A 21,118-nucleotide genomic window follows, 5' to 3' on the forward strand; every position below is an offset into this window, starting at 1 on the left:
CACGTGATTACAATCGACCCGTTCGCAGTGTGCACAGATAACATGACAACGAAATGCTGGAGTAACTCAGCGGGACAGGCAGCATCTCTGGAGAGAAGGAATGGGTTGAGACCCTCCTTAGCTGCAGTTCCTTCCTGCACGGTTTGTAGGCTACTTGGCTGGGTAGAAATGTAAATTGTCCCGAGTGTATGTAGGATAGTGTTAGTATGCGGGGATCGCTGGTCAGTGGCGGGCTCGGTGGGCCGAAGGGCCTGTTTCCGCGCTATATCTCTAAACTAAAAAATGCAGTAATACTCAGCAAGTCGGGCAGCATCAATGGAGAGAGAAAAAGAACCAGTGTTTCAAGTTTAGTTTAGTTTAGTTTGAAGGTACAATGCAGAAACAGGTTTGGATAGTGCAAGGGCTAGTTTATAACTCCAACCCTATAGATCTTCGAGTATATGTGACTCTTTGTCACAATGCACACTGACAGGACTCTGGTTCAGCTGCATTTGTTATGTGTCCAGTTTTGGTCACCCCATAACATCTGGGATGTGGGGGCTTTGGAAAGGGTGCAGAGGAGATTTACCAGAATGTTGGGTAGGAAGGAACTGTACATAGATGGAGAAACTCAGTGGGTGAGGCAGGATCTATGGACAGAAGGAATTGGCGATGTTTCGGGTCGGGACCGTTCTTCAGACTGACGTCAGGGGAGGGGGCTGGACAAAGGTAGAATGGAGGAGGCAGAAACAGTGGGACTATTGGGAGAATTGGGAAGGGTGGGGAGGGAGAGATAAAGCAAGGGCTACTGAAGTTCGATAAGTCAATGTTCATACCGCTGGGGTGTAAACTACCCAAGCGAGATACGAGGTGCTTTTCCTCCAATTTGCGCTGGGCCTCACTCTGACAATGGAGGAGGCCCAGGCAAGAAGGGTTGGATTGGGAATGGGAGGGGGAGTTGAAGTGCTGGGCCTCCGGGAGATCGGGTAGGTTAAGACAGATTGAGCGGAGGTGTTCAGTGAAACGATCGCCGAGCCTGCGCTTGGTCTCGTTGATGCAGAGAAGTTAACACCTGGAACGGTAGATGCAGCTGGAGGTTGGAGGAGGTGCAGGTAAACCTCTGCCTCACTTTGCCAGAGTGAGCAACAGCGGAAATTGGAGGAACAGCACCTCATATTCCGCCTGGGGACCTTGCGTCCGGATGGCATTAACATTGAATTCTCCCAATTTTGCTAGCCCTTACTGTCTCCTCCCCTTCCTTAATCCTTGAGCTGTCTCCTCCCACCCTCCTATCCGCCCGCCCTCGGGCTCCTCCTCCTCCCCTTTTCCTTCCCTTCTCTCCCCCCCCCACCCCCCATCAGTCTGAAGAAGGGTTTCGGCCCGAAACGTCGCCTATTTCCTTCGCTCCATAGATGCTGCTGCACCCGCTGAGTTTCTCCAGCAATTTTGTGTACCTTCACTGGAAAGATTGTTTGGGTCCTTGGATGGAGTTGAGGGGGGAGGTAACGGATGCTGGTTTACACCGAAGATAGGCACGAAATGCTGGAGTAACTCAGCGGGACAGGCAGCATCTCTGGGGAAAAGGAATAGGTGAGGTTTTGGGTGGGAACCCTTCTTCAGACCCAGTTTGTGTGCAAACCTCAGACAGACAGCAGCCGTAGTCAGGATCGAACCTGGGTCTCTGGCGCCGTGAGGCAGCAACTCTACCGCTGCACCACTGAAGTTTAGTTTAGTTTAGAGATACACCGCGGAATCAGGCCCTTCGGCCCATCGAGTCCATGCCGACCAGCAATCCCCATGCACAAACACTATCCTACACACACTGGGGACAATTTACAATTATACCAAGACAAACCTGTACGTCTTTGGAGTGTGGGAGGAAACCGAAGATCTCGGAGAAAACCCCACGCAGGTCACGGGGAGAACGTGCAAACTGCCGTACAGACGGCACCCGTAGTCGGGATCGAACCCTGTACCACCCTGCCAAGGTGTTTTCCATGAGATCTTATGTTTCAGATTCAGATTCAGATTCAGATTCAATTTTAATTGTCATTGTCAGTGTACAGTACAGAGACAACGAAATGCATTATGTTTCCTCCTATGCTCCAAAGACGTACAGGTTTGTAGGTTAATTGGCTTGGCACAAATGTAAATTGTCCCTGGTTGTGTGTAGGACGGTGTTAGTGTGCGGGGGTCGCTGGTCGGCGCGGACTCGGTGGGCCGTAGGGCCTGTTTCCGCGCTGTACATCTAAACTCTAAACGACTAATTGCCTTCCGTTACTGAGTGGACGGGCATGGTCGCTCAGCTGTTCCAGCTGCGGAGGTGGTCCATGTGAGACACCTTGATCGAGGGTAACTATTGTATGTTAGTGTTGTGCTGGGCACATGATTAAATTGTAACCACACCAGACCAGCAAACCTGGACTAAGTTGGGAGATAATGAGCCCATGTCAAAAACAGCAGTCTGTTGGGATCAGAACCCCCTGTGCACACAGGTCATTGGTAAAGCAGCCCATTAAACTGTCCATCGCTCGGTTGCTGTGTGACAAGCAAGCAGTTTGACAAAGCAGCAGGTAAACACGTTGTACGTAAAGCCGATTAGTTGCGGGCACGGTGGCGCAGCGGTAGAGTTGCTGCCTCACAGCGCCAGAGACCCGGGTTCGATCCTGACCACGGGTGCTTGTCTGTACGGAGTTTGTACCTTCTCCCCTTGACCCGCGTGGGTTTCCTCTGGGTGTCCCAGATTCCCCCCGCACTCCAAAGACGTTTGCAGGTTTGTAGGTTAATTGGCTTCTGTAAATTGTAAATTATCCCTGGTTCGTGTAGGATAGTGTTAGTGTTCGGGGTGGTCGCTGGTCCACGCGGACTCTTTGGGTCACAGGGCCTGTTTCCAGGCTGTATCTTAGTTTAGTTTGGATTAGTTTAGAGATACAGCATGAAAACAGGCCCTTCGGCCCATCGAATCCATCCACGCCGAACACGATCCCCCCACACTAACACTATCCCACACACACTAGGGACAATTCTACTGAAGCCAATTAACCTGCAAACCTGTACGTCTTTGGAGTGTGGGAGGGAACCGGAGCACCCGGAGCAAACCCACGCGGGTCACGGGGAGAACGTACAAGCTCGTTCGTACCTGTAGTCAGGATGGAGCCCGGGTCACTGGCGCTGTGAGGCAGCAACTCTACCGCTGCGCCACCGTGTGTCTCTAATGTCTAACGAGTCCCCCCTGGAGATCTTCCCTCAGCTGATGCTGACTGAACGCGTTGCCTCTTTGCTTCTCCGTAGAGGAGCCCGGACCACCCGCCGTCCAGGGCTACAAGGGCAACGGCAAGACCTTCAAGCTGGTGGTGACCAAGCAAGACGACGGAGGGTCCACCATCCTGAAATACACGCTGAAGTACCGGACCGTGAGTATGCCCACGCAAACCCACACGCCCAGCAAACAGGGGTGGGCCTCGTCACAGAGGAAACACTGAACAATAGGCAACAGGTGCAGGTGTGGGCCATTCGGCCCTTCGAGCCAGATAGAACAGAATGCAGAACAGTACCTGGGGCCTGTTTCCGTGCTGTATGGCCCATTGACTCTTAACGGGATAGATAGATAGATAGACAATAGACAACAGGTGCAGGTGTGGGCCATTCGGCCCTTCGAGCCAGATAGAACAGAACGCAGAACAGTACCTGGGGCCTGTTTCCGTGCTGTATGGCCCATTGACTCTTAACGGGATAGATAGATAGATAGACAATAGACAATAGGTGCAGGAGTAGGCCATCCGGCCCTTCGAGCCAGCGCCGCCATTCACTATGATCATGGCTGATCATCCACAATCAGTACCCCTTTCCTGCCTTCTCCCCATATCCCCTGACTCCTCTATCCTTAAGACCCCTAACATATAAGATTATTAATGGTTTGGACACACTAGAGGCAGGAAACATTATCCCGATGTTTGGGGAGTCCAGAACCAGGGGCCAAAGTTTAAGAATAAGGGGTAAGCCATTTAGAACGGAGACGAGGAAAAACTTTTTCACACAGAGAGTTGTGAGTCTGTGGAATTCTCTGCCTCAGAGGGCGGTGGAGGCTGGTTCTCTGGATGCTTTCAAAAGAGAGTTAGATAGAGCTCTTAGGGATAGTGGAGTTAAGTGATATGGAGAGAAGGCAGGAACGGGGTACTGATTGTGGATGATCAGCCATGATCACATTGAACAGCGATGCTGGCTCGAAGGGGCCGAATGGCCTACTCTTGCCCCTATTGTCTATCTATCTCCGTTAGAGTCAACGGGCCATACAGCATGGAAACAGGCCCCAGGTACTGCTCTGCATTCTGTTCTATCTCCAAAGCCAATACGTTGACACGCTGCCAATATTCACTTTGCAAGTGAAAAGCATTTTATTCCAAATCCGAGCCAATTAACTTCCTGCTGTACATTTATCCTGCAGCGCCCGCACTGAAGAGTTCCCATTGTTTTTGTTCTTGTTACTGTGAGGGTAATGAGCTGGCAGACACCTGCCCACCCATAAATGAATCAAGAACTAGAACTTTAATTACACGATTCAGTTGCATCTTAACCGAGCGCTGATGACAGTCATTGTTTGCAACTGCTGTGGCGCTGATGAGATTATTGCGTGAAGGTGGTACCCTGGAAATAAGTTGCGTACATGGAATTACACAGCAGTCACAGATAGTCCATTTGGCCCGAACCGAGGGCTGGCTGTGTTTACATCTTGTGTGTTTCTCTCATCCAATATCGCAGCTGCTTCAAGCACTAATCTTGCCTGAAGTCAATACACACTCTTGCCAGAAATGCTGCTCATTAATGAGGCATCGCAGCTCATGACAATGCTTGTATTGGTTCAGGTTTCAGATTAGACAATAGACAATGGGTGCAGGAGTAGGCCATTCGGCCCTTCCAGCCAGCACGGCCATTCACTGTGATCATGGCTGATCTTCCCCAATCAGTACCCCATTCCTGCCGTCTCCCCATATCCCCTGACTCTGCTTTCTTTAAGAGCCCTATCTAGCTCTCTCTTGAAAGCATCCAGAGAACCTGCCTCCACCGCCCTCTGAGGCAGAGAATTCCACATTTAGTATTGTCACGTGTAGCGACACAGTGGCGCAGCGGTAGAGTCGCTGCCTCACAGCGCCAGAGACCCGGGTTCGCTCCTGACTACGGGTGCTGTCCGTACGGAATCCGTACGTGCCCTACGTGGGTTTTCCCCGGGTGCTCCGGTTTTCTCCCACACTCCAAAAGCATGTAGGCTTGCAGGTTAATTGTGAATTGTCCCTAGTGTGTAGAATATTGCTAGTGCACAGGATTATCACTGATCGACGTGGACTTGGTGGCCGAAGGGCCTATTTCGCGCTGTATGCTGTAAAGTGGACCAAAATGGGGAAACATGTAAAAATAATAGTACAGAAATATAATCGACTACAATAGTAGGATACAGAGTGGAATATAGAGCATTGGAGCGCATCAGGGTGTCCGCAATGGGGTAGAGGTGAATCGGACAGTACCCTAGTTTATGGAAGGACCGTTCAGAAGTCTGAAAACAGAGGGGAGAGTAAAAAGAACATGGATCCACCACTACCCTCTGTCTTCTCTGCTGCCTCACAGCACCTGAGACCCGGGTTCGATCCTGACTACAGGTGCAGTCTGTGTAGAGCTTGTACATTCTCCCTGTGACCGCGTGGGTTTTCTCCGGGTGCTACGGTTTCCTCCCACACTCCAAAGACATGCGGGTTTGTAGGTTAATTGGCTTATGTAAATTTATCCTAGCATGTAGGGAGTGGATGAGAAAGTGGGATAACATAGAAACATAGAAAATAGGTGCAGGATTGATCCCTGGGACGGCGGGACTGTCATATGAGGAAAGATTGAAAAGATTGAAAAGACTAGGCTTGTATCCACTGGTATTTAGAAGGATGAGAGGATATCTTATAGAAACATATAACATTATAAAAGGACTGGACAAGCTAGATGCAGGAAAAATGTTCCCAATGTTGGGGAAGTCCAGAACCAGGGGCCACAGTCTAAGAATAAAGGGGAGGCCATTTAAAACTGACGTGAAAAAAACGTTTTCACCCGGAGAGTTGTGAATTTGTGGAATTCTCTGCCACAGAAGGCAGTGGAGGCCAGTTCACTGGATGAATTTAGAAGAGGGTTAGATAGTAGAGCTCTAGGGGATAGCAGAATCAGGGGATATAGGGAGAAGGCAGGCACGGGTTACTGATTGTGGATGATCACTATGAATGGCGGTGCAGGCTCGAAGGTCCGAATGGCCTCCCCCTGCACCTATTTTCTATGTTTCTATAGAATGGCTCCAAAGACATACAGGTTTGTAGGTTAATTGGCTTTAGTATAAATGTAAATTGTCCCTAGTGTGTGCGGGATAGTGGTTAGCGTGCTGGGATCGCTGGTCGGCGTGGACTCATTGGGCCGAAGCGCCTGTTTCCGCGCTGTATCTCTAAACTAAACTACACTAAACAACTGTTCAGTATTCCAGAGAAGCTTCACAAAGAAGCCTCATATCTGCCTTCGAGCAAAACAAACGGAATGATGGCCAATGCAAATCCACAGATAAATTTAAATATTAGATCTATGTAAAGAAGTTCATGGGAGAAATCGTGCCAGATGTATTATCCTCCATTGCATGTTCCCGAGATGTTTAGTTTGGTTTTAGTTTCAGTTACGTTTCAGTTTCAGTTTTCAGTTTAGTTTATAGTCACGTGTACCGAGGTGCAGTGAAAAGCTTTATGTTGCGTGCTAACCAGTCAGCGGAAAGACAACACATGATTACAATCGATCCATTCACAGTATACAGGTACAGGATAAGGGAACAACGTTTAGTGCAAGGTAACGCCAATAAAGTCCAATCAAAGATAGTCCGAGGGTCACCAATGAGGTAGATAGTGCTTCAGGACTGTTTTCTAGTCACAGTAGGATGGTTGTCTATATGGACTTTAGTAAGGCCTTTGACAAGGTTCCTCATGGAAGGTTGGTTAAGAAGGTTCAACTGTTGGGTATAAATGCAGGAGTAACAAGATGGATTCAACGGTGGCTGAATGGGAGACGCCAGAGGGTAATGGTGGATGGCTGTTTGTCAGGTTGGAGGCAGGTGACTAGTGGGGTGCCTCGGGGATCTGTGTTGGGTCCACTGTTGTTTGTCATGTACATCAATGATCTGAATGAAGGTGTGGTAAATTGGATTAGTAAGTATGCAGATGATACTAAGATAGGTGGTGTTGTGGATAATGAAGTAGATTTCCAAAGTCTACAGAGAGATTTAGGCCCTTTGGAAGAATGGGCTGAAAGATGGCAGATGGAGTTTAATGCTGATAAGTGTGAGGTGTTACATCTTGGCAGGACAAATCAAACTAGGACGTACATGGTAAATGGTAGCGAATTGAGGAATGCAGTTGAACAGAGGGATCTAGGAATAACTGTGCATAGTTCCCTGAAGGTGGAATCTCATGTAGATAGGGTGGTAAAGAAAGCTTTTGGTGTGCTGGCCTTTATAAATCAGAGCATTGAGTATAGAAGTTGGGATGTAATGTTAAATTGTACAAGGCATTGGTGAGACCAATTTTGGAGTATGGTGTACAATTTTGGTCGCCCTATTATAGGAAGGATGTCAACAACCTAGAGAGAGTACGCAGGAGATTTACTAGAATGTTCCATGGGTTTCAGCAACTAAGTTACAGAGAAAGGTTGAACAAGTTAGGTCTTTATTCTCTGGAGCGCAGAAGGTTAAGGGGGGACTTGATAGAGGTCTTTAAAATGATGAGAGGGATAGACAGAGTTGACGTGGATAAGCTTTTCCCATTGAGAGTAGGGAAGATTCAAACAAGAGGACATGACTTCAGAATTAAGGGACTGAAGTTTAGGGGTAACATGAGGGGGAACTTCTTTACTCAGAGAGTGGTAGCGGTGTGGAATGAGCTTCCAGTGGAAGTGGTGGAGGCAGGTTCAATTTTATAATTTAAAAATAAATTGGATAGGTATATGGATGGGAAAGGAATGGAGGGTTATGGTCTGAGTGCAGGTAGATGGGACTAGGGGAGAATAAGTGTTCGGCACGGACTTAGGCCCGAGATGGCCTGTTTCCATGCTGTAATTGTTATATGGTTATATGGTTCAATAGCCTGATAACCAGCTGGGAAGAAACTTTCCCAGTTTGGAGATAAAGAGCGGAAGCGGGCCGTTCGGCCCATCGAGTCCACGCCGACCAGCGATCCCTGCACACTAACACTATCCTACACCCACTTGGGTCAATTTTTACATTTACCAAGCCAACTAATCTACAAACCTGTACGTATTTGGAGTGTGGGAGGAAACCAGAGATCTCGGAGAAAACCCACAGGAGAACATACAAACTCCGTACAGACAGCACCCGTAGTCAGGATCGAACCTGGGTCCCTGTTGCTGTAAGGCAGCAACTCTACCGCTGCGCCACCGTGCCACCCAATGCTTTTGCCTTGTTAGGTTTCAACCGTGCTTGGAACAGCTAATTCCTATTCAGATTCAGATTCAATTTTAATTGTCATTGTCAGTGTACAGTACAGCTAATTCCTATCATGCAATACCACTGAGTCTTTGTTGCCGCACCACTTCAAACTAAACTCAAAACATGCTGGAAACACTCAGCGGGTCAGGCAGCATCTGCAGGGAAGGAAACGGTTCATATTTCAGGTTGAGGTTTAGTTTAGTTTAGAGATACACAGCGGAAACAGGCCTTTCAGCCCAACGAGTCCGCACCGACCAGCGATCCCCGCACACTAATGTAGCTACGTCTTTGGAGTGTGGGAGGAATCCGGAGATCCCGGAGAAAACCCACGCAGGTCTCAGAGAGAATGTACAAACTCCGTACAGACACCACCCTTAATCAGGATTGAACCCAGATCTCTGACACCATGAGGCAGCAATTCTATCGTGCCGCCCTTATATATAAGACCATAAGAGGAATAAGTAGGGTAACTGGACGAAAATAACCAGAGTAGGGGAATCGAAAACCTGAGGACAGAGATTTAAAGTGAGTGGGAAAACATTGAATAGGAATCTTCAGGGCAACTTTTTCACACAAAGAGCGGTGAGTGTATGGAACGAGCTGAAGGAGGAGGACTATCCCAACCTTTAATAAGCATTTAGACAGGTACATGTTTCCTGCCGCTAACGTGTAATAATCTTATATGTTTCAATAAGGTCTCCTCTCATCCTTCTAAACTCCAGAGTATACAAGCCCAGCCTGGAGTATTTTGTGCAGTTTTGGTTCCCTAATTTGAGGAAGGACATTCTTGCTATTGTGGGAGTGCAGCGTAGGTTTACAAGGTTAATTCCCGGGATGGCGGGACTGTCATATGCTGAGAGAATGGCGTTGGCTGGGCTTGTATACTCTGGAATTTAGAAGGATGAGAAGGTTTCTTATTGCAACATGTAAGATTATTAAGGGTTTGGTCACGCTAGAGGCAGGAAACTTGTTCCCGATGTTGGGGGAGTCCAGAACCAGGGGCCACAGTTTAAGGATAAGAGATAGGCCATTTAGAACGGAGATGAGGAAACACTTTTTCACACAGAGAGTTGTAAGTCTGTGGAATTCTCTGCCTCAGAGGGCAGTGGAGGCCAATTCTCTGGATGCTTTCTAGAGAGAGCTAGATAGGGCTCTTAAAGATAAAGGCAGGAACAGGGTACTGATTGGGGATGATCAGCCATGATCACATTGAATGGCGGTGCTGGCTCGAAGGGCCGAATGGCCTGCACCTGCACCTATTGTCTATTGTATCAGATATAAGAAGGAGATCGATAAATATTTGAAAGATCGAGGAATTGGGGTTGGGAACAAAGAACTGCAGATAAGGGGAAAAGGACACAAAGTGCTGGAGTAACTCAACAGGTCAGGCAGCATCTCTGGAGAACGTGGCTAAGCGACGTTTCAGGTTGAGACCCTTCTTCAGATTAAGAGTCAGGGGAGAGGGAGACAGAGAGAAATGGAAAGGTGTGAACAAACAGATCAAAGGGGAAGATGAACAAGGAAATGTTGAATGGTACAACGTTAGCTGAGTGGAAGGTGACAAGCAGACAGACAATCAGTAATAATTGCTATGGGGGACAATCAAACTAGTCGGAGAACTAGGATGTGGGTGGGACGGAGTTCCGGAAAATCAGTGGTGGACGTGGACAAAACACTGCACAAGAACCGGTCCATGACCTGAGATTGACCCCACATGCTGGAGTAACTCAGCGGGACAAGGCAGCATCTCTGGAGAGAAGGAATGGGTGACGTTTCGGGTCGAGACCCTTCTTCAGACTGATGACAGGGGAGAGGGAGCCACGTAGATAAGGAAGTGTAAGGTGTGAAAACAAACAGGAGAAAGGGGATCGACATCAAGGCTGATTGTCAGTAGCCTGGGACGGGACCCCAGTTGACAAATGGTTACCCTCCCCCACTCCCCACCCTCCTCCAACACAACTCGACACCCTCCAACCCATTCCCCTCTGCCTGGGATGCGATATATTTACGTTTACTCGCTTGTGGGCGGTCACGGTGGCGCAGCGGTAGAGTCGCTGCCTCGCAGCGCCGGAGACCCGGGTTCGATCCCGACTGCGGCTGCTTGTCTGTCCGGGCTTTGTACGTTTCTCCCCGCAACCTGTGTGGGTGTGTGTGTGTGTGTGTGTGTGTGTGCGTGTGGGTGTGCGTGTGTGTCTGTGTGTGTCTGTGTGTGTGTGTGTGTGTGTGTGTGTGTGTGTGTGTGTGTGTGTGCGTGTGTGTGTGTGTGTGTGTGTGTGTGTGTCAAGTCAAGTGTTTGTGTGTGTGTGTGTGTGTGTGTGTGTGTGTGTGTGTGTGTGTGTGTGTGTGTGTGTGTGTGTGTGTGTGTGTGTGTGTGTGTGTGTGTGTGTGTGTGTGTGTGTGTGTGTGTGTGTGTGTGTGGGTGTGTGTGTGTGTGTGTGTGTGTGTGTGTGTGTGTGTGTGTGTGTGTGTGTGTGTGTGTGTGTAAATTGTCCCCAGTGTGTGTAGGATGGCGTTGATGTGCGTGGATCGCTGGTCGGTGCGGACTCTGTGAGTTGAAATGCCTGTTTCCGCGCTGTATCCCTGAACTAAAACAAAACTAAATTAAGGTCAGGGTTGCTGTACAAATTGATATTTCATAGTCTTTGATATTCTGCTGCCGTGCCCGATGGTACACATTAGGGAACGATGACTTACAAGTGTGCAATTTATTTTTATTTATTGATAAACTAAGAAGAGGCTGCTGGTGCTGGAAATTAAAGTAAGTCCCTCTAGTGAGTCGTGGGTGATGTGGTTCGCATATGAAACGGAGAGTAAATCCAAGTCCTCCCAGATGCTGTGTTTTTATTTGGTTTCAGAGACGCAGCGCGGAAACAGGCCCTTCGACCCACCTAGTCCGCGCTGGCCAGCGATCACCCCGTACACTAACACTATCCTACGCCTACTTCTACTAAAGAGACACAAGCTGATAACTGTTCATCCTCTCCCCGCCACACCCAACCCCCTCCCCACCCTCCTCCAACACAACTCGACACCCTCCAACCCCATTCCCCTCTGCCTGGGATGTGATATACTAGTATTTTCCGACGCAATTGTTGGCGGTTAGGTGACTACGGGCGCTGTCTGTACGGAGTTTGCACGTTCTCCCCGCGACCTGCGTGGGTTTTCCCCGGGTGCTCCGGTTTCCTCCCACACTCCAAAGACACGCAGGTTTGTAGGCTAGTTGGCTCTTTGTAAATTGTCCCTAGTGTGTAGGATAGTGCTCGGTGCACCGTGTGATCGCTGGTCAGCACGGGCACGATGGGCCGAAAGGCCTGTTTCCATGCTGTGTCGCCAAAGTCGAAAGACGCAATTAAAGTGTAAAAATCCATGAGCTGTGAAGGTAAATGGCAAAAGATCTATTTTAATTTCTCGAAAGAGTTGTAAAGCAGATGGCACCGATATAATCAGTGGAAGGATAAAGGGGAAATGAAGAAAAATGCGTTGCTCCGCAGAGCTCAATGCCGTCCTCTTGACTCATAAACTGTCCCTGGTTCTTTGATTACAAGAGACATAAAACACAACACAGTCCGCCTGTGAGTACGGGCATTAACCCGAAACGTCACCTCATCCTTTAACTCCAGAGATGCTGCCTGACCCACTGAGTTACTCCAGCAATTTTGTCTGCCGATCACTGCATGGTATAATGCCATTGTGTGTGTGTGTGTGTGTGTGTGTGTGTGTGTGTGTGTGTGTGTGTGTGTGTGTGTGTGTGTGTGTGTGTGTGTGTGTGTGTGTCTTGTGCCTGCACATGTACTTGTGTGTGTGTGTATGTGTGTGTGTACATGTGTGTGTGTGTGTGTGTCTCGTGTGCATGCGTGTGTGCACATGTGTGTGTCTCATGTGCATGCGTGTGAGAAATGTTTGGGTGTCTCGTGTGCATGCGTGTGTGTGTGTGGGTGTCTCATGTGCATGCGCATGTGCACATGTGTGTGAGTGTGTGTGTGTGCATATGTGTGTGTGTCTCACATATGCACGCAGTTGCTATCTCCTGTGTGTCTGCCTGTGTATGTGTGTCTCTGTGTGTCAGTGTCTGTGTGACTCTGTGTGTGGTTCTGTGCATCTGCGCTGTGTCTCTGTGTGCGTGTCTGTGACTGTGTGTGTGTCTCTCTGTGCCTGTGTGTGTGTGTGTGTGTGTGTGTGTGTGTGTGTGTGTGTGTGTGTGTGTGTGAGTGCGTGTGTGTGTGTGTGTGTGTGCCTGTGTGTCAGTGTGTGTGTGTCTGTGTGTGTGTGTGTGCGTCTGTGTGTGTGTGTGTGTGTGTGTGTGTGTGTGTGTGTGTCTGTGTGTGTATGTGTGTGTGTGTCTGTATGTGTGTGTGCGTGTGTGTGTCTGTGTGTGTGTCTGTGTGTGTGTGTCTGCGTCTGTGCGTCTCTGTGTGCGTCTGTGTCTGTGACTGCATGTGTGTGCGGGGCAGTGTGGGTGAGTGTACTCCAACAGAGAGCTCCACTGAAGCCAGGCTGTGGATGAGCGACGTGCTGAGGCTGTCTCTCCCCTCCCCACAGAAAGACAAGGACGAGGAGTGGGTGCAGAAGGTGACGGAGGGCGGCCAGGACTCCATCACGCTGGAGCAGCTCCAGTGGAACATGAGGTACCAGGTACAGATCTCAGCCGTCAACAAGCTGGGCACCTCCGAGCCCACCCTCTACGAGTTCACCATGCCACCAGAGCCCAACACCATCGCCAGTAAGTCTAGTCAAGAAGTGTTTTATTGTCATATGTGCCAGATAGAGCCATGGCATTCATACTTGCAGCCGCACACGCTGCCTTGGTCAAAGGCTTGATGTGGATGGAAAGAGCTGAAGAAGGGTCTCGACCCGAAACGTCACCCATTCCTTCTCTCCAGAGATGCTGCCTGTCCCGCTGAGTTACTCCAGCTTTTTGTGTCTATCTAAGAGCTGAAGTAAATAGCCTCCTCTGTGTCTATGGTAGGAGAGACTCACACTCTTAGACAGGGGGGGCGTCACCAGGGTCATGAACATCAGCTGCAGCACGATGGTGCAGCGGTAGAGTTGCTGCCTTACAGCGCCAGAGACCCGGGTCTGATCCCGACTACAGGCGCTGTCTGTACGGAGTTTCTACCTTCTCCCCGTGACCTGCGTGGGTTTTCTCCGAGATCTTCGGTTTCCTCCCCACACTCCAAACACCTGCAGGTTTGTAGGTTGATTGGCTTGGTGTAAATGTAAAATTGTCCCTCGATGTGTGTGGGATAGTGTTAGCGTGCGGGGATCGCTGGTCGGTGGGGAACCTCGGTGGGCCGAAGGGCCTGTTTCCGTGCTGAATCTCTAACTTAAACTAAACTATTGTACATTGAATTCTAGCCGTTCTTTAGAGTTTCTGCATGTCCACGTCAGTCTCTTTTCCTTTCATGTCCATCTTCCATGTTTCAATAGTCTGAAGAAGGGTTTTGGCCCGAAACGTTGCCTATTTCCTTCGCTCCATAGATGCTGCTGCACCCGCTGAGTTTCTCCAGCATTTTTGTGTACCTTCCATGTTTCAAATGTTGACATCGCTGGCCGAATGGCCTTTTCCTGCTCTTATGTCTTATGGTCATAGAGGACCAAGTGCCAAGTGCATGAAAATGGGACAAGCCCTTCTGGGTTGGCATAAACAAACTGGGCCGAATGGCCTATTTACGTGCTATAGAGCTCTATGAACCCATGCACCTCCCTCATAAGGTCAAAAAGTCATACGTATTAGGAGCAGAATTAGGCCATTCGGCCCATCAAGTCTGCTCCGCCATTCAATCATGGCTGATCTATCTCTCCCTCTCAACCCCATTCTCATGCCATCTCCCCATAACCCCTGACACCCGTATAAAGGGTGTAACATTTAGTGCAAGATGAAGTCCGAATTAAAGAGGGCTCGCAGTTCTCCAACGAGCTAGGTGGAATGTCAGGACCGCTCTCTAGTTGGTGAGAGGATGGATCAGTGGCCCTTATGACAGCTGGGAAGAAAATGGCCATGAATCTGGAGGCGTGCATTTTCACACTTCTGTACCTCTTGCCTGATGGGAGAGGGGAGAAGAGGGAGTGTGCAGGGTGCAACTGGTCCTTGTTGATGCTGTTGGCCTTGCCGAGGCAGCGTGAAGTGTAGATGGAGTCAATGGGAGGGGAGGTTGGTTTGCGTGATGGTCTATGCTCTGCGATTTCTTGCGGTCTTGGATGGAGCTGTTCCCAAACCATGCTGTGATGTATCCCGGTAAATTTCCCCTCTCCCTCTCTCTCCCTACTGTGCCCTGCCGGTTCCCCAGGTCCCATCTGCCTACCACAATCCGCCCTCTCTTAACTTCCACCCAGCTTCACCATTCTGTTCACACCTTCTCCATCATGGTCTGGTTTGGCTCAGCCACCAAGCACGACACCCGGAGGCTGCAGCGAATCGTCCGATCGGCTGAGAAGGTTATTGGCTGCAACCTTCCCTACAGTGATGAACTGTACACTGCAAGGGCCAGGAAGCGAGCGGGCAAGATCATCTCTGACCCCTCTCACCCTGGCCACAAACTCTTTCAATCACTTCCCTCTGGAAGGCGACTCCGGACTGTCAAAGCTGCCACAGCCAGACGTAAAAACAGTTTTTATCCACGAGTGGTAGCTCTACTCAACAACCAAAAACCTGTAGCCTCCCTTTGATCTGGTATTTTGTTGGTTCACATGCTTGATCAATGGTGTTTTATCATTAATGTTTTATTATTACTAATGTTTTCGGAGTCATTCGTAACTGTCACTGTATGTCATGTTGTTACTTGTGGGCGGAGCACCAAGGCAAATTCCTTGTATGTGAATAGTTGGCCAATAAACTTACTTACATTCTAGCCTCTATTCCCCCTCACATTGCCCCCACTCCCTCTCCACCACGCCTCTCCCCCCTTCCCTCTCTCCAGCTTTGCTCTTCCTCCCACCCACTCAGGCAATCTCTCTCTCGCTCGACAACAGAAAATAATACTCCTATGGCCCGTGTAATCTCGTGCGTGTGAGACAGGAACTTAAACAAAGCTCCCAGCCGCATTAGCTTTTCCTCATTCCCGATTCTAAACCAGAGTTTCTCAAAGTGCAACCAGCTGTGAAGATGATAGCAATGACAACAAAACAAAACATTTCAAATTACCTTTCAAACTTTGCTCAGATTAGTTTATATAGCTTGGAGATATGGCGCTGAAACTGGCCCTGCAGTCCACCGGGTCCGCGCCGATCAGCGACCCCCCTCCGCACACTATCACGACCCTCCACACACTGGGGACAATTTACATTTTGTACCAAGCCAATTAACCTACAAACCCGTACGTCTTTGGAGGGTGGGAGAAAAACCAACGCAGGTCACGGGAAGAACGTATAAACTCCGTATAGACAGCAGTGAAAAGCTTTTGTTGCAAGCTATCCAGTCAGCGGAAAGACAATACACAATTACAATCGAGCCATTATTTCGTTTTCTGCACTTCCCAGGTCCCTGGCATAGACAACAGGAAGATTGTTCCCGATGTTGGGGAAGTCCAGAACAAGGGGTCACAGTTTAAGGATAAGGGGGAAATCTTTTAGGACCGAGATGAGAAAAACATTTTCCACACAGAGAGTGGTGAATCTCTGGAATTCTCTGCCACAGAAGGGAGTTGAGGCCACAGTTCATTGGTTATATTTAAGAGGGAGTTAGATGTGGCCCTTGTGGCTAAAGGGATCAGGGGGTATGGAGAGAAGGCAGGTACAGGATACTGAGTTGGATGATCAGCCATGATCATATTGAATGGCGGTGCAGGCTCGAAGGGCCGAATGGTCTACTCCTGCACCTATTTTCTATGTTTCTATGTAATAGACATTAGACAATAGGTGCAGGAGATGGCCATTTAGCCCTTCGAGCCTGCACCGCCATTCAATATGATCATGGCTGATCATCCCCAATCAGTACCCCGTTCCTGCCCCCTCACTCCGTTATTTTCAAGAGCCCTATCTAGCTCTCTCTTGTATGTATCCAGAGTAGCTACCTCCATCGCCCTCTGAGGCAGAGAATTCCACGGACTCACCACTCTCTGTGAGGAAAAAGTGTTCCCTCATCATCCGAGACTGGCTACAGTTCCCACATCAGCTTGCGACCCAGGGCTAGCTACAGTGCCCAGTTCGCTAACACGAATTGAAACATAACACGCCTGTGAGCCGGGTGATTGCGGGCGATGGGCCGGATCTGGCCCGTGGGCCGTAGTTTGCCGACCAAGGTAAAGCCAGCAAAGTCCGATCCAGGATAGTCCCAGGGTGACCAACCAGGTAGATAGTAGCTCAGGACCGCTCTGCAGGTTGCGGGAGGATGGACGGTCCGGAGATACCGCCTGTCCCGCTGAGTTACTCCAGCATTTTGTGTCTGTCTTCGGTGTGAACCAGCATCTGCAGTTCCTTCTTACACAACTGAATGTATTCATGGATATAACAAATCAGTATTCTTGCCGTCCAAGCTAATACAAACTGAAAGCCATGTCCTTGGGCAGGGTCACACACTCCTGTCTGTTTTGAACAAGTTCAAAGCATCGGCAAAAAAAATAATAGAGAGGAGAAAAAAAATATTGTTTTCCTGCATTTTATTTTAAACCATTGCGTGTTCTGCACGGGACACGGGCTTGGAATTGGCCAACAGAATCAGTTTATTCAGGGTCTCATCTTCCCAAATCTTTTCTCTCAATGAAGCGGGCGGCACTGTGGCGCAGAGGTGGAGTTGCTGCCTCACGGCGCCTGAGACCCGGGTTTGATCCTGGCTGTGGGTGCTTTCTGTACGGAGTTTGTACGTTCTCCCCGTGCCCAGCGGGAGTTTTCCCCAAGATCTTCTGCTTCCTCCCGCACTCCAAAGACGAAGAGTTTGTAGGTTAATTGGCTTGTTTTAAATGTAAAATTGTCCCCTAGTGAGTGTTGTGTGCGGGGATCGCTGGTCGGCACGGACTCGGTGGGCCGAAGGGCCTGTTTCCGCGCTGTTTCTCTAAACTAAACCAATCTTAATCAGGAGGAGAGTGAAACTAGTCGGAGAACTAGGGAGAACTGGGAGAGGGACGGAGAGAGGGAGAGAGAGAGGGAAAACTGAAGGTAGAGATATCAGTAATCATGCCACTGGGTTGTAAGCTGCTCAAGCGAAATATGAAGTGCTGTTCCTCCAATTTAAATTGGGCCTCACTCTGACAGTGGAGGACCGGTATTTAGTCAGCTGAGTTGATGCCAGATAAAAGCTTGGTACATTCCAAGCCACAGAGATACCACACAGAGATCGCTTTAGGTTACAGCTCTCATTTACACAACATATACTCCGATCAAGTCTCCCCTCAACCTCTGACGTTCCAGAGAAAACAAGACAAGTCTATCCCACCATATGCTGAGAGAATGGAGCGGCTGGGCCTGCACACTCTGGAGTTTAGAAGGATGAGAGGGAATCTTATTGAAACATATAAGATTGTTAAGGGCTTGGACACGCTAGAGGTAGGAAACATGTTGGGGGAGTCCAGAACCAGGGGCCACACAGTTTAAGAATAAGGGGTAAGCCATTTAGAACGGAGACGAGGAAACACTTTTTCTCACAGAGAGTTGTGAGTCTGTGGAATTCTCTGCCTCAGAGGGAGGTGGAGGCCGGTTCTCTGGATGCTTTCAAGAGAGAGCTAGATAGGGCTCTTAAAGACAGTGGATCAGGGGATATGGGGAGAAGGCAGGAACGGGGAACTGATTGTGGATGATCAGCCATGATCACATTGAGCGGTGGTGCTGGCTCGAAGGGCCGAATGGCCTCCTCCTGCACCTATTGTCTATTGACCCAATACAGGTCAATGGGCTTAATGCAGATGGGAGGAAAGGGCAGCACAGACTTGATGGGCCGAAGGGCTCGTTTCTGTGCTTCGCCATTCCTTCACTCAAAAATAAATCCCTCCTCCTTGGTTTTTAGTTCAAGAGACAACAAGGAATTGCTCACAAAACATATTTTCCATGGTATTTGTTCTTTTAGTGAACACGTACCGCTTCGGTATCCTAACTTTGCAAAAACAATTCTTATTATTGTGTTAGTTTCTTCATCATTAGGCTACCAGTTAATGGCTTTGTTCCAGTTACAGACCATCTGCTAAGTAAGCTCCGCGATTATCCATGCAACTCCTCGTTTAATACTGAATAATGATGAGTGTGAGCTGCTATAAATGAGTATAATATTATCACTGGGAAATGTGTCAGACACGTTCACCCAGAAAAGCATCAACTGAAAGCCAACATTTCCACCGAATGAGTTAAAACTCGATATAGAAACTCTAGAAAAACAGATACATAGAATTAGGTGCAGGAGTAGGCCATTCGGCCCTTCGAGCCTGCACCGCCATTCAATATGATCATGGCTGATCATCCAACTCAGTATCCCGTACCTGCCTTCTCTCCATACCCCCTGATCCCCTTAGCCACAAGGGCCACATCTAACTCACTCTTAAATATAGCCAATGAACTGGCCTCGACTACCCTCTGTAGCAGAGAGTTCCAGAGATTCACCACTCTCTGTGTGAAAAAAGCTTTCTCTCTCTCACTCTCATGCTCCCTCTCCCTCTCCCTCTCCCTCTCCCTCTCCCCCTCTCCCTCCCTCTCTCTCTCCCTCCCTCTATCTCCCTCCATTTCCCTCTCTCTCTCTCCCTCGATCTCTCCCTCGATCTCTCCCTCTCTCTCTATCTCTCCCTCTCCCTCTCTCTCTCTCTCTCTCTCTCTCTCTCCCTCCCTCTCTCTCTCTCTCTCTCTCTGCCTTTGTTTCTCTCCATACAGTATACTAGTTTCTCTCCATACACACTAGGGACAATTTACAATCTTCTACCAGAGACAATTAACCTACAAACCTGTACACCCGGAGAAAACCCACGCAGGCCATGGGGAGAATGTTCAAACTCCAGACAGACAGCACCCGTAGTCAGGATCGAACCCGGGTCTCTGGCGCTGTGAGGCAGCAACTCTACCGCTGCGCCACCGTGCCACACATTGTGCCACACTATACACAAAATGCTGGAGTCACTCAGCGGGTGAGGCAGCATCTCTGGAGAGAAGGAATGGGTGACGTTTCGGGTCGAGACCCTACTTCACAAGCAGATCATATCATACTACCCATAAATACAATTGTCAAACTCAAGTACTATAGGTAAAGCAAAGGGGAAGATACAGAGTGCAGAATATAGTTCTCAGCTTTGTGGCGCGCCAGTTCCAGAGACAAAGTCTAATGTCTGCAATGGGGTAGAGGTGAATGGATTTCCCCCTTATTCTTAAACTGTGACCCCTTGTTCTGGGAAGTCCAGAACAAGGGGTCACAGTTTAAGGATAAGGGGGAAATCTTTTTGGAACCAGATGAGGAAAACATTTTTCACACAGAAAGTGGTGAATCTCTGGAATTCTCTGCCACAGAAGGTAGTTGAGACCAGTTCATTGACTATATTTAAGGGGGAGTTAGATGTATACTCTCTAGAATTTAGGAGATTGAGAGGGGATCTTATAGAAACTTACAAAATTCTTAAGGGGTTGGACAGGCTAGATGCAGGAAGATTGTTCCCGATGTTGGGGAAGTCCAGGACAAGGGGTCACAGCTTAAGGATAAGGGGGAAATCCTTTAAAACCGAGATGAGGAGAACTTTTTTCACACAGAGAGTGGTGAATCTCTGGAACTCTCTGCCACAGTGGGTAGTTGAGGCCAGTTCATTGGCTATATTTAAGAGGGAGTTAGATGTGGCCCTTGTGGCCAAGGGGATCAGAGGGTATGGAGAGAAGGCAGGTACGGGATACTGAGTTGGATGATCAGCCATGATCATATTGAATGGCGGTGCAGGCTCGAAGGGCCGAATGGCCTACTCCTGCACCTATTTTCTATGTTTGTAACTATGACATGAGCTGTCCACTGATCACTGGTGCTGAAATCTCATGGAGTTAGCACCCTGTTATCAGAGACAGCATGGCACAGCTGCCTCACAGCACCAGAGACCCAGGTTCGATCCTGACCTCGAGTGCTGTCTGTGTGGAGTTTGCATGCACTCCTGTGACCACATGAGTGTCCTCCAGGACACCAGTTACACCCACAACATGCAGATTTGTAAGTTAATTGGCCTCTGTAAATTGCCCCATGTACGCGGAACGCACTTGCGAAAGTTGGATAACATCGATCTAGAGTACGGGGTGATCGCTGGTCAGCATGAAACGGTGGGCCGAAGGGCCTCTTTCCATTCTGTAGCATTCAGTCAAGAAATTGAGGGCGGCACAGTGGCGCAGCGGTAGAGTTGCTGCCTCACAGCGCCAGAGACCCGGGTTTGATCCTGACTACGGGTGCTGTCTGTACGGAGTTTGTACGTTCTCCCCGTGACCTGTGTGGGTTATCTCCAGGTGCTCCGGTCTCCTCCCACACTCCAAAGACGTGCAGGTTTGTAGGTAAATCGGCTTCGGTAAAATTGTAAATTGTCTCTAGTGGGTGTAGGATAGAGCTAGTGTCCGGGAGATCGCTGGTCAATAGACAATAGGTGCATTTGACCCTTCGAGCCAGCACCATCATTCATTGTGATCACGGCTGATCATCCCCAATCAGTACCCCGTTCCTGCCTTCTCCCCATATCCCCTGACTCCGCTATTTTTAAGAGC

The 21,118-nt window shown here is 49.0% G+C and overlaps 1 protein-coding gene across 1 annotated transcript in view; it reads left to right on the forward strand.

The window, feature by feature from the left end:
- LOC129702496 (neural cell adhesion molecule 2-like) overlaps nucleotides 1-21,118 on the forward strand; it is a gene marked incomplete at its 5' end in the record, with an annotated part of 163,425 nt that overhangs the window by 117,541 nt on the left and 24,766 nt on the right. Inside the window, 2 exons of the mRNA XM_055644223.1 lie at nucleotides 3,271-3,392; nucleotides 13,028-13,208. Of these exons, the coding sequence (XP_055500198.1) occupies nucleotides 3,271-3,392; nucleotides 13,028-13,208 (303 nt within the window). The remainder of the gene's footprint in view (nucleotides 1-3,270; nucleotides 3,393-13,027; nucleotides 13,209-21,118) is intronic.

This window comes from Leucoraja erinacea, chromosome 13 (assembly GCF_028641065.1).
Source record: "Leucoraja erinacea ecotype New England chromosome 13, Leri_hhj_1, whole genome shotgun sequence".
Taxonomy (NCBI): domain Eukaryota; kingdom Metazoa; phylum Chordata; class Chondrichthyes; order Rajiformes; family Rajidae; genus Leucoraja; species Leucoraja erinaceus.